Source organism: Cotesia glomerata, linkage group LG4, assembly GCF_020080835.1.
Source record: "Cotesia glomerata isolate CgM1 linkage group LG4, MPM_Cglom_v2.3, whole genome shotgun sequence".
In the NCBI taxonomy this organism is placed as follows: Eukaryota; Metazoa; Arthropoda; class Insecta; order Hymenoptera; family Braconidae; genus Cotesia; species Cotesia glomerata.
In genome coordinates, this window is record NC_058161.1 from 26387889 (window position 1) to 26401402 (window position 13514).

At 25.0% G+C, this 13514-nt stretch overlaps 1 protein-coding gene across 4 annotated transcripts; it reads right to left on the bottom strand.

The window, feature by feature from the left end:
• Positions 1 to 3411: 3411 nt before the first annotated feature.
• On the bottom strand, positions 3412 to 13502 carry LOC123262424. Of its 4 annotated transcripts, XM_044724625.1 has the most exons (6): positions 13259 to 13502; positions 13053 to 13085; positions 10597 to 10733; positions 10259 to 10416; positions 5167 to 7063; positions 3412 to 3595 (listed from the first exon to the last, which is right to left on the bottom strand). In XM_044724625.1, exons 3-6 carry the CDS (start codon positions 10675 to 10677, stop codon positions 3503 to 3505), a joined length of 2229 nt encoding a protein of 742 aa, XP_044580560.1. In that variant the 5' UTR covers positions 10678 to 10733; positions 13053 to 13085; positions 13259 to 13502; the 3' UTR covers positions 3412 to 3502. The 4 variants fall into 4 exon arrangements, with proteins under 4 accessions (XP_044580560.1, XP_044580558.1, XP_044580556.1 ...); XM_044724623.1 differs by lacking the exon at positions 13053 to 13085 and having other exon boundaries at positions 13274 to 13502; XM_044724621.1 differs by lacking the exon at positions 13053 to 13085.
• Positions 13503 to 13514: the final 12 nt, after the last annotated feature.

Here is a 13514-nt window from a genome sequence, read left to right on the forward strand (position 1 = left end):
ATTTATTTATTCACAGATTCGGTAGAATCTGGCGCCAAGTTCCGTTCAAATCCGTTGTAAACGGAGCGCCAGACTACCGACTATGTTTACTGTAAGCAGAACGGTTTTTTGAGGCTGCGAAATTTTATTTAATTCTACGGTACTTTTTTTACCCAATTTGTTTATCATAACAGTAATTCATAATTTATTTCACCGTATTAATTAATTATATTCACTTATAACAATTTATTTACTTGAAATTATTAAATTTTATCAGCACATACTATAGCTCGCTCACAAATTTCGATCCTGACTTTTTTTTGATGGAGAAAGGTCAGCGCCACAGACTAGATAAAATAAAAATGTGTAGTAATCCTCCTTATAGATATGCAACTACAGTTAAAAAAAGTAATTCACAGCTTACATTTACGGCCGCCAGGGTGCACTGGAATTACATCTACATAAACTGTAGCTTCAAGGGGATAGTTTGCAGTAAAAAATGCAGTCAACACGAGATTTAAGTTGTTATCAATTGTAAATTTTCATTATAATTACAAAAAATACTAAAATCCGAACAAAAACAGTTTCACTGTAAAAAAGTCGCGTCAAGTCCACGTTCATAAGACTATTAGGAAAAAAAAAATTTTTTTTTTCTTTACAAAAACATACAAAATAAAAAAATTAAAAAATCCAAGTAACCGATATGATTGTTTATGATTTTCGGAAATTAAAAAAAATTTTATTGTAAATTTAAAAATAAAAAAAAAAATTTTAGAACGTACTTGGTGTGCGTCATTATGTATTTCAATTTTTTTAAAGTCCTAGTAAATAGATTTTACGAATTTCATTAAAAGTAAAATATTTTGCAACCACGCACACCAAATACGTTCTAAAAATTTTTATTGGAGGTAAAATGTATAAAATGATAAAGGAAAGATATGGCAAAACAACATGCGAAGTGACAATAAATGGAGCGAAAACAAAAGAATTTGAAGTAAACCAGGGAGTGAGACAAGGATGTGCACTGGCAGTGCTATTCATCATACCGAACAAAACAAGTTTCACTGTAAAAAGTCGCGCCAAGTCCACGTTCATAAGACCATTAGGAAAAATTTTTTTTTCTTTACAAAAAGATACAAAATAAAAAAATTAAAAAATCTAAGTAACCGATATGATTGTTTATGATTCGGAAATTAAAAAATTTTATTGTAAATTTAAAAATAAAAAATTTTAGAACGTATTTAGTGTGTGTGGTTGCAAAATATTTTACTTTTAATGAAATTCGTAAAATCTATTTACTAGGACTTTAAAAAATTGAAATACACAATGACGCACACCAGCTAATGTTCTAAAATTTTTTTTTTAATTTTTAAATTTACAATAAAATTTTTTTTAATTTCCGAAAATCATAAACAATCATATCGGTTACTTAGATTTTTTAATTTTTTTATTTTGTATGTTTTTGTAAAGAAAAAAAAAATTTTTTTTTTCCTAATAGTCTTATGAACGTGGACTTGGCGCGACTTTTTTACAGTGAAACTGTTTTTGTTCGGATTTATATACATACATTTATTCGGAAATATAATAACAATGTCTGAAAAATCGACTTATAAAAGACGATTCATAAAAAAAGTTCTTGAAAAACGACAGAAATCTCTAGCACATATGCAAATAACTATACAAATAACAAATAGAAAAAAAATAATTGACAATATTGTTTTGTTTTTTCAGAAAAATAAGTAATTAAATTTTTGTGTTGATGTATTAACTGTATGTTATTATCAGTATTAACTGATTTTAAATTTAAGTATTTTTTATTATTTCATCTGACTATTATTTTTATAACTTATGAAAGATTAATATATATTATATTAAAATTGTTAACTTTTTGAATTTTTAATAAATATAAAAAAAAAAAAAAATGAAAATTAATTCAGCCGATATTTAAAAATTTTTAGAATTTTTTTTTATTGAAAAAATGATTACAAAAAAATAAAAAAAAAAAATTTCACTTGAAAAAAACTTCAAAAACTGTAAATGCAATATAAAAAAATTTTTTTTTTCTAATTTAATTATTTAAAAAAATCGAAAAAATTAAAATGTCGGCTAACTTTAGTATCATAAAAAAATACTTACTTTCATAAAATAATCATAGTTTTTTTTTTTTAAATAAATAAAATTAATAACTATAATATTACACCTAACGTAAATTAAACTTTTCAAATTTGTCAGCGCATGCGCGTCTCATACTTCTTTCGCGACTCACAAAACTTGCGCTGTTGCCACAGCTTTATTAACGTATCCCCTCCTCGGCTAAAGTCTGGTAAATTTTTCATTACTTATTAATAAATATCTCTGAAACTGTGTAGTAATTATCAATGAATTTTTTTTTTTTAATTGTTTAGTTGTTAGTTAACGTTACTCTAGTTTTTTAAAAAGATCCTAAGAAAAGTTTCTGAGATATAAAAATTTTTGTAGGTAAATTTTTCGATATCCCGTATACCGTAATGTATAAGAGCGTTCAAAACTCAAACTTTGAAATTAAATATCTCGGAAACTAGATGGTCAAAAATTCTCAAATTGCGCCAATCGACGCAGAATTATATGAACATTAATCTGCCAAAATTAAAAAAAAATCCTAAGAAAACGACTTTGGCGAGGGTACTACCTTAATGATAATTTAAGAATCGGTTTATTAAAAATTTATTATATGTAAAAAAAACAATTTTATGCAATGTAAACAAATGTTTTATTTAATAAACTATTAATATAAATTACTATAATTTAAAATTATTTACATGTAAAAAAATAAAACCAATCAAGATAGTACCTCTGTAAATCTACTATTTAATAAAATTTAATCGAATTTATTAAAAATAGTTTTTTAAGAAAAAAAAACATTCATTGTCTTCCGACTTGTTGGAAAAATATTAAAAAATAAGTAAATTATTCGGAGACATAAGTAAAAATTGGTGAGTGTAAGAACCATAAAATCTAAGGAACGGAGATACTACCCTAATATATAATTAATGGAATTTTTTTTATATGAAAACAAACAAACATATTATTAATGAACTTAAATATCGTCATACATACAAATAAAATAATTTTTTTTTCCATAAAATTGTGATGATACAATTAAAAATTATTTTTCTTAAACATGACTGAAAAATATTTAATTTAAAACAAAACATTGTTATATATTACTCTTTAAAAAAAATAAAATCAAACAAATAGTTAACTTTAAAACTAATAATTAAAATATATCATTTTATGATTTATTTTAAACATTTTTTATGCAATTTTATTTTTATCTTAACTACAACACTCTGTAGAAAAATATCAATATATTTTTGTAATATTTTTTCTTTTAAACTAGTCATATAAATAATAAAATTTTTTTTTGTCACCTGGAATACTTAAAATTTTTTGAATAATTTTTTAACGAATATTTTGATGATTTGATGAACGGTAATCGTTCCGAACACTTTTTGGTAATGTTTAACAATGTAATTTTTCAACTTCAACTCGTTTCCGAGATATTGCTATCGAGTAATGTTAAATTAACTTCACTATTAATGTTGTTGACGTTGATTTCTACATTGTAAGTATTTGCCTGCAAAGAATAAAAAAAGTATGAATTATTAGATTCCTCAATTTAAAATTAATAAATAGATTAGATGAATATTAGTCCGATAAAAACTTCAATTATTGATATCCTATTTTAGTCCAAGATTTATTTAACAATTTAAAAAAATATAAAATATTTATTAATAAAAATGAAAAAAAATTAAGTTTCCTTGAGTCTATATTGTGAAGTGAGCAAAAATTTCTTATGGGAACAAGCACTCTTTTGAAAAAATTATTTTTAATTATTTTTTTAATCTATTCTAATAAAGTATGAAAAATCAACATTATTAAATATATACATTAATTCAATACTTAGTAATTTCAAAATAAAGAATACTAGCAATTTGCAGTCACTACGAGACAGCCGAGATTTACTGATTATGAATATGAAAACTTTGGCTTAATGATTTTTTGATATTTCTAATTACACTATACATAGTTTGGGTACTTTTTAAATGAATTAAAAAAATAATAATACTATTACAGGATTAATTACAAATAATTTAATGGATAGATTGTCACGGAAAAAATTTATAGAACCAATAAACTATTAAAAACTCCTCCAAAAACTCAAACACAAAAAATTTGACTATCACTAAAAAATATATAAAACCGTGAAAAGGCACTAATTCTTGTCAAGACCTTTCTGATGATACTAAATTTAACTATAAAAATTCCTTTAAAAATAATAATGTACACGTCACAAAATTTTTCTTACTCTCTCAATTATTTAAATCATAAATGACTATCGCTGAAAAGATATCAAACCCAATTCACGACAAAGGTATCCGTTACAGAATTTCTCTGAGTTTTTTAATTGTATAAATTAATTTTTGACATGTAACCACATGGCCATGTACAAAACAAAATAAATAAATAAACAAATTTTGTTTATCGCGAAATTCGAATCTATTTAGTACTACTTTGAAAACTTATTACAATAAATTAACAATTGCTGAAAAGCATATGAAACATTTAATTGAAAAGGCACTAATTCAAGTCTAGACCTTACCAATGATACTAAATTTAATTTAAAAAACTTATTTTGTCATATAAATACTCCGGAGACAAAATTTTTATCATTCTCTTAATTATATAGATAATAATAAAGAAGAATTTGAGTAACAAGCAATAAAGGAATATTCATTTTTAATTATCGAATTATCATGGATGTAAATAATCAGTTGATTTTTGTCAGGCTGTCAATAATTGCTATATCTGAGCGATTGGCTTCATCTGGTAGTATTATTAGTTGAAATAAATAATTAAATTAGAGAAATTACTATTAAAAAAATAAATTTTTCAGTCAAAAACTGATTAATGCATTGTTGAAAAAAAAGTTTAATCTTAATCCTAAATATAAATAAAAAAATTGTGATCCTAGCCATGTTTCTTAGTCTCAATAATTAGGGATTTTACCTTATGTAAAATTATATTGTAACTTTGGAAACATTAAGAATCATACAATTCAAATTTTAATAATTAGATATTTCATCAACTGAAACTTTTTTTGACTAAATAAACTATTCAATTAATAAAATTAAAAAAAAATCTTACCAAATGTAAAGAAGCGACAAATAGTCGCGCAATATTTCCTGGTTCTTCCTCATTCTCAGCAATTTCATGAAATTCCACCTGATGCGTCTCCTTCATTTTCAAGCTCTCCAAGATCCTCTTTTCATATTCACCGACGTGAAAACTTGGTCTATTAGCAGCAACTTTCAACGCCTCTATAGTCTCCAGCCATTTGGCAGACTCTTCATGTTCATTTTTTCCATCAAATTCCTTCCTCAGCTCTTTCATCTTTCGTTCAATTCTCTCAACTAAACCCTGACCAACAGTCTCGAAATCATCTTCCTGTATTCTTCCCATTACCGAAAAATCAGCTGTATTTTCAAGATCGGAAAAGTCATCAAGTGACCGCGGAGATGAGTAGAAACCGTCTGAGTAACTAGTAAACAATTTGTTCCGACAGTCAATTATAGTATCAGCATTAAATTCTCCATTGTTTTCTATTCCCATACCAACATCACAGTTAGAATCTTCATCCAGCAACCTAGACTCATAACCTATTAATTCACCATTAACCATCACAGGACAATAATTAACACGTTCAGTTTCTTCCACGAGTTCTTTCTGCTGACTAACTAAAAGCTTTATTTCTTCTTCATTCTCAGCGACCAATTTTTTTAGTCTCTTACTATTCAAACTTTCATTGTCGCTGGTCAAGAACGACTTTAATTGGTTCTTTTTTCTTTCATTAATCGTTAGTTTACGCTTCCTTGGTTTTTTGGATCCTTTTAGTAAAGCAGCATGACAAGGTAATTTGAATTCACGTCTCAAACGTGGTAATTTGTCTGGAACACCAGATTCGAATGGTATCGGATCGAGTATGCTAGTATTAATATTAATATTATTATCATTAGTTTCTAGGATATCTGTTACGGAATCAGTTGAACTGCGTAACCTTTTAATTGGTAAAAATAACTGTTGACAATCATCAGGATCACCAGATGTATAACCAGCATCTGTTTCAATAGAGTCACGGGTTCTAGGAATTTTTTCAGGATTTTGGTTACTATCACAAAGATTTTGTACTTGAGATTGATTGCTTTCAGGTTCTACCGTTACTGAAGAAGTATTTACATTAGACTCAGATTCTAATTCTAGACTTTTTTCAACTGATTCTTGATTTTCATGACCAGAATCAAAAGACAAAGGCAAAGAATCATGTGCCCCATTATCAGATTCATCGATAAGTTCATTACTTGTATCACATTCTGTGGGCGCATCTGTATCTGATGATAACAATCGTTCATCAGTGGAATCACGACGACTTGAATCGCTGATTGGTACTGAAAAATCCGAATTAATACGCGAACTAGGTGTGTTTGGATTTGAATTGGATGTCGTTGATCCATAAGCCGATTCAATCGTTGGACTCAACATTCCATTAGCATGCGTTTCATAGTCAGAACATGAATCAAAGTTTTCAAAATTAAAATCCGTTTCTACATTATCAGTATTAGCATCTGTTTCCGTATTTTCAGTGATCAAATCTCCAGCTTCAGGATTTTCAGGACTATGATCATCAGATAAATTTATATCAAATTGAAGGATGCTGTTTGTGAAATCTAGTGGTGTTATTGCGTCAATTAGCATCCGTGATGTTGACAGTTGTTGATTGCAACGAAAATCATATTTTTTACCGATCGCTTCCCCATTTATGTCGATTATTTCGTCCGTGAATGCTTTACGGGTGATGTCTTCTAATTGGGGATAACGCTGGTTTATTAATTTTATCTTTTGGGATTTTGACGACATCGATTTTTGGGTTGAGTTTTTTAATGTTTCGGATGATAGATTTAACAAGTCAAAGTTTTTAAAGTCAACCTGCGTTTTCCGGGATCGCCGAATGGATTTTGCTGTGGCTTTTTCAGATTCAACTTCGTGTCTGAAAGTTTAATTATGTTTTATTAATTAGACATTGATGTTAAACACTTAACACTTAGAAATTATTGTTAATCTTGCTTTCAAAGTTTATAGGGTAAATGCACCAGTTGTTGACCGGTCACCAATTAGTTGACCGATGTATATAAAAGTTAATTAATTAATATTTTACAAGAGTGTTTTTTTTTTCTTAAAGTATTAAAACAAAAAAATATGACATTTAATCATCATAATAAAAAATTACGCAATTTATTGCGCAGTGATTACAGCTTTAAAAAAAATATTTTATGTTTGTTTACAACACGATCGGCCATAAACCGGTCAAAAATAACTAGCGTACAATTAGAGAGTGAGTGCATTTCATTATTAATTTAGTGATATTAATTGACATAATATAAAATATTTTAGTTTTATTATGTTAATTAAAGATCAGATTCCAACTTTTATGGAAAAATACAGTAAAATTATCAGTTTTAATATTATTTTAAGACCGGTCAACTATTGGATCCGTCAGAAGCCAGTAAAAAATTCATTCGGTCATTTATTAGATCCTCTGATTTTATCACAATCCAATTAATGACCGTATATTTATAATACAAACTTCTTAACCTCAAAATTGAATCTGTCAAGTGTTTAAAGTACTTTAGTCATTCAATGTTTTGTAAATATAAAAATAGTGATTATAAAATGTATATTTATAATTAAAATAATACTTAAAATCTTTTTTGATTATTAAATTTTATTTTGTTCTAATTTTTTTAGTGAACGGTTATATCAATGAACGAATTATTAGAAAAAAAAATTGCTAAGCAATTAAAAAAAAAAAAAAAAAGTTACAAGCTAGTAAAAAAGCTTTAATTGAAAAAAAGAAGAAGAATAAAAAAATTTCAAGTGAATCAGAAGAATTATCGTCATCAAAATGAATTTGTGATTATTTGTGACCTAAAGAAATGTGACTTTATGTTAATTATTGCTATTACTTATATTATTTTATAAAAAAAAGTACGATTTAAAATTATATTGGAAATTTAGTTTTGTTAAAGATGTTGTTAATACTTCAAAAGTACTGAATAAATTTAATTACATACATGTAGTTTACAAAATTACTTATAATTATTTCAGCGGTCAATTAATTGGAGAACGCTTGGTCATTTATTGGGTTTCTTCGGTCAATAATTGGTGATTTTAGTATTTCAAGATTTAAATAACAAAATTAATATAATTTTGTTAATTTTTATTATAAATAGTTATTAATTATTATTAATTAAGTATTTAACTTTAGTAAAATCCATTACAAATTGTACTTAATAAGTTAATAGTTTTTTTATAGCTTAGTACAAAAAAAGAAAACCTTAATCGGTAAATAATTGGTGCATTTACCCTATTACATAAAATTTTTTCATTAAAATCATTAAAGACATGTAAATCGCTAATTAAATTGTTATAATATTAAAAATTAATTTAATTTTGCCTGCTATTGATGTTTTTTAATAAGTATTTTTTTATTAATTAAATTATTCAAAATTTGTTGAAATATTCAAGTTAAAAAGTTTAGATTAGATATTTGAATTACTATACTGATAAATTTATTTCATTACGTACAAAAATAATTTATCGGAGGATATAAGATTAAGGTTTCATTCTGGTTTGAAATTTTCAAGAAAAAATTTTTTTTTTATATTTTTCGAACGTACGCATGTTTGAAAATATTGCGTTGAAATTTTTATGTGATTGGACCACTGGAACTATTTTATTTTTTGATGTTTATTTGGATTTTCAAGTGAAAGAAAATCAAATTTTCAAAAAGACTGAAGGGGACCCGGTGGCCTAGAGGCTTAGAATTACACGAGTATTTAAATTTTTTTTTATATCAAAATAACAATCAAAACTTTGGAAATTTTTAAGGACTATTTTATGACAATTTAAGTATACAAAAATGATTATTAAAGAAAAAAATTATTTCAAGTAATTTAAAAATGGCGCTGAAGTCAGTCCTCTCAAAAAGAAGAACCTGTACTGGGTGGCGTACGATGTTTCAGCTTTTCTATGGATCTGAAATTAAAAAAAAAAAAAAACGAATTTTTAATTATTAAAAATATACCTATCGCAGGAACTAGAATGAAAAAAAAAATTTTTTTTTCAAGATATAGCGCGTTGTTAAAATTTTTTGAAAATTTCAACGTGCCATTTCTTAAAAAAAAAATTTTTTTTTTTTCATTCTAGTTCCTGCGATAAGTATATTTTTAATAATTAAAAATTCGTTTTTTTTTTTTTAATTTCAGATCCATAGAAAAGCTGAAGCATCGTACGCCACCCAGGTTCTTTTTTTTTAGGGGACTGACTTCAGCGCCATTTTTAAATTACTTGAAATAATTTTTTTTTTTTTTTATAATCATTTTTGTATACCTACTCAAATTGTAATAAATCAGTCCTTTAAAATTCCAAAAGTTTCGGTTTTTATTTTGATATAAAAAAAAAATTTTAAAAACTCATGTAATTCTAAGCTTCTAGACCAACGGGTCCCCTGAAGGAATTCAGTATGTATGATCCCGGCATGGCTGATTGACTTGAGGAAAGATTTTTTTTTTATTAAATAACCTTTAAACGCGTTCATCTCAGAAATATGTTTTTCTGGTTGACGTAAATGATATCTCTGGAATCACTGACTCAATCTTAATGAAATTTAAGCCACACATTTTACATAGTAGTAGCTATTGCATTAGCTACAATTAAATAAAAAGTTAAATTTTTGCTATTTTGTTAGGAGTAAAAACTGTGAAAAAAAAAAGCCTCATTTTTCAGTTTTTTTTTTTTAATGTCCGCTATTTTATTATTTATCAATAAATATTAATCTCCGTAGCTGATGCAATAACTACTTATATATTGAACGTAAATAATTTTGGTCATTGATTTTTAGATGAGCCGTTATCAAGTTATTATCATGTACGTCTGCGAAAAACCAACTTTTGAAGGAGTTTCGTTCATTTGTTGTTTATTTATAAAAAAAAATTAAAAAATAAATAAATTTAGATATTTTTCGTGTTATTCAAGAGTGTATTTGGTGAGCTGAGTTAGTTTTATATTAATATCTATAATAGTTTCTGTGTAAAAAAATCATGAATATTGGCTTTTTTTCGATCGCCGGAACCAGAATGACCCTTTAATATGAATTAATTATCTATTTGAAAAATACACTTACTCATGGTCTAAAAAAGACTGCTGTAACGCTGTTGTTTCCTGATACAAGGCTTCAACTCGTCTTACGTAAACATTCGCTGAGTTTTGTAAAACTAATGCAGCTTCACCGAAATTTAAATTATTTTGCTGATCAAGTAATGTGTAATAACTCTCGAGTACCTGTAAAAAATTACTATTACTTTCATTGAACAAAATTATCAATAATCAATTATGAATTCTTATAAGATATTTGATTTCACAAATATTCATTTTTTAATTTGTGTAAAAAATTTTCGGTAAATTTTTTAAAAATTAATATATTTACTAAACTCTATAAAAATTATTAAAAATTAATAGAACCTTTGATAAAGGAAACTGCCAGTCCGCTAAGTCTTTCGCCGGCTTCATCAATTGAGCAGACACTTCTTGTAATGTTGTCATATTGATGTAATATCATTTACACATCAGCGGTTAGCACATAAACAAATTATTTCTATCTGAAAAAATAAAAAAAAAGTCATGATTACTTTTATTAATTATTATTATATTAATTATTTTTATTTCAATTGAATGAAATAATAAGTTCTAAAAATAATTATTGATGATAAGTTCTGTGTGATGAATCACACAGTTTTTAATCGATAGATATTGAAAAAATGTATATACCATTAAAAAAAAAAAAAAAAAAAAAAAAAAAAAATCTTAGCTCAATCTACATTTAAATCGAAATTCATAGAAGAATATAATATTGAACTAAATAAAAGAATAAAATAAACTTATATCTGCAAACTACTTTAAACTGAACAAATAATCTTCCAAAAGAATAAAGAAAAAGTGTGTTAAGTGTCAATAATGGCGCTAAAACCATCTTATCTAATTATCATTATTCACGATAACATTGGTCTAATTGAAAGTATCGGTACTTTAGATTAATTTAATTGAATCTATTAGTCATTTAATATTGGTGAAAAAAAAAATTTTTTTCAACTAAAAATAAATGAATATTATTTGACAGTAACTATAAAAATCTGATTTTTTCATACAATGATATGTTATTACGCATTGCATTGATAAAATAAACTAATGGTCATTACTCGAATCAAGAAATTTTCCTTGAAACGTTTGAATAAAATATAATTTTTAAAAAGACATAAATTTTTACATATTTTTAATAAATGAAAAGGTAAAAATAAAATTAGCAGTATTTAGCGAAAAAATAAACGTTTTAACTCTGATAAAGAAGAATATAAATTAGATATCTTGACTTTCAAATACTATAATCTAATAAATTTGAATGTTATCAAATCTCCTTTGTTAGGCACATGCTTTCTTTTTGTAGTCTATCAGTTACTTACGGAAAAAAAAAAAAAAATAAAAAAATAAAAACGTAACAATGATAGAAATGTATAGCTAGAATTTAATGTACTTTCAAAAAATGAATTTTTTTTCTCCTGAAAAAATTGTAATACTGTGAATCCGAGTCGAAATAAGAATTATATATGATCACTTTAGTATCTTGTATTGATAAAATATTCAAATATATTGAAAAAATTCGCGTTTATATTATAAAGAAGATTTAAAATTCCTAAGATTGTAGCAGACAACTCACAATTTTAAAAATATTTTCTGAAATCATTCATTTATAAATGATTTACTTATTGCAAAAATAATAATATTAACAATACATTTGAAAACTTTTAGAAGCTTTTTCTATAAAATTTTTTAGATTTTTTTTATAATCATTAAATATAAAATTTATAATAACTTTATAAATTCATAAAAATCGAAATTTCGTGCGATGAGTTGGATTTATAAAAATAATTTTGATACCGTTGCTATTTGCGATTGAAATTTTCAAAAAAATTTCTTTCTAATAAAACGAATTTGTTTTTTTCAAATATTTTATTCTCTATAAACTTAAAAAATATATGTGACTAATTTTCAACGGTAGTATGAAAATAATTAATTTCTATTGATGGTAATGAAATTAACAGACATCTGAGAACTTTCAGCATTTTTTTGATAAATAAATTATTAAAAAAAAAAATCCAGAAAAAAAAATTTACAGATTGGAATTAAGAAAAAAAAATTAGAAATGTCAAGATTTTGCAAAATAAAACAATAAAGTGGTAAGTTGATTTCAATATACTTTAAATTGTACTCATTTTTTTAATTAAAAATTTTTTAATTGCAAATTCATCAACAAAAAGAAATTTACTGTTTTGAGTCTTCAATATCGCATTTCGTATTTCAATATAACGAATTTCAATTTCCAAATAATAATTTATGATAAAATTTATGAAACTAAAATTAAAACAAATAAATTAGTTAGTGTAACATTTTTTTCGTTAACGAAAATCCTAAAAATGAATAAATGTCTGTTTATTTCAATATCATTAAAATTTCATTTCATTTTTTAAAAATAAAAGTTGAAAGCAGTCGATAATTTAAAAAAAAAATAAATAAAATGAATTAACAAAAAAATTTCAAACTTAATATTTATGCAAGTCGTATTTTTTTTTTTTTTTTAGCTTAATTACTAATGAAAATAAATTTTAAATTTGATTTTTAAGTGCATGTCATATCATATCCAGTGTATGTACATGTGAAAACATTCTCACATGTATTGATGTATAAAAACATGTATGGACATGAATGAAAATTTTTCCACATCTGAAAATAACAAAATAGATTACAATTAAAAATTAATAACTTATAAATGCTGTGATTTATGATGACAACAAGAATAATAATTAAAAATAATAAAATTGTATGATACGAGACAGTGAATATATAAAACGAAAATATAAACACACCGTTACATTGCGCGGGCCCATGAAGTATCGTCACTAGAATATAGTTTAATTAGAAAGGGTATTCATAACAAAATATAAATTACTTAAATAATTATTAAAAATCAATATAACACCACTATAAACTTGTATAAAAAAAATAAAATACTCTTAAACTTGTCATAAATAGTGAGTTACATATTAAATCAATAATTTATTTTAGATTATACCTTTAATAAACTTACAGCGTCAGTCCACTCAAACTAACTTGTTGGCCATTTTTAATTTTTACTTATACGTTAACGTTCATTTTTTATTACGCCGCTTTTACTTTAGCAGTTTCGTATTTAGTGTCTTTGTTTTGTGTACACCCATACACTGACAATAACAATAACGGCTAGAATATTATATTTATTATATATACTACAAAACTACTAGTGTATGTATACATCGTGCGCGCAGATCGTGACCGGAAGACGGACAAAA

Excerpts from the sequence above, each read along its gene's own strand:
- LOC123262424 (XM_044724623.1), bottom strand. The coding sequence starts at position 10,677 with ATGACAACATTACAAGAAGTGTCTGCTCAATTGATGAAGCCGGCGAAA. Across the intron at positions 10,417-10,596 it reads GGCAGTTTCCTTTATCAAAG|GTACTCGAGAGTTATTACAC; the intron begins GTTCTATTAATT and ends AATTTTTTACAG. Across the intron at positions 7,064-10,258 it reads CAGTCTTTTTTAGACCATGA|ACACGAAGTTGAATCTGAAA; the intron begins GTAAGTGTATTT and ends TTAAACTTTCAG.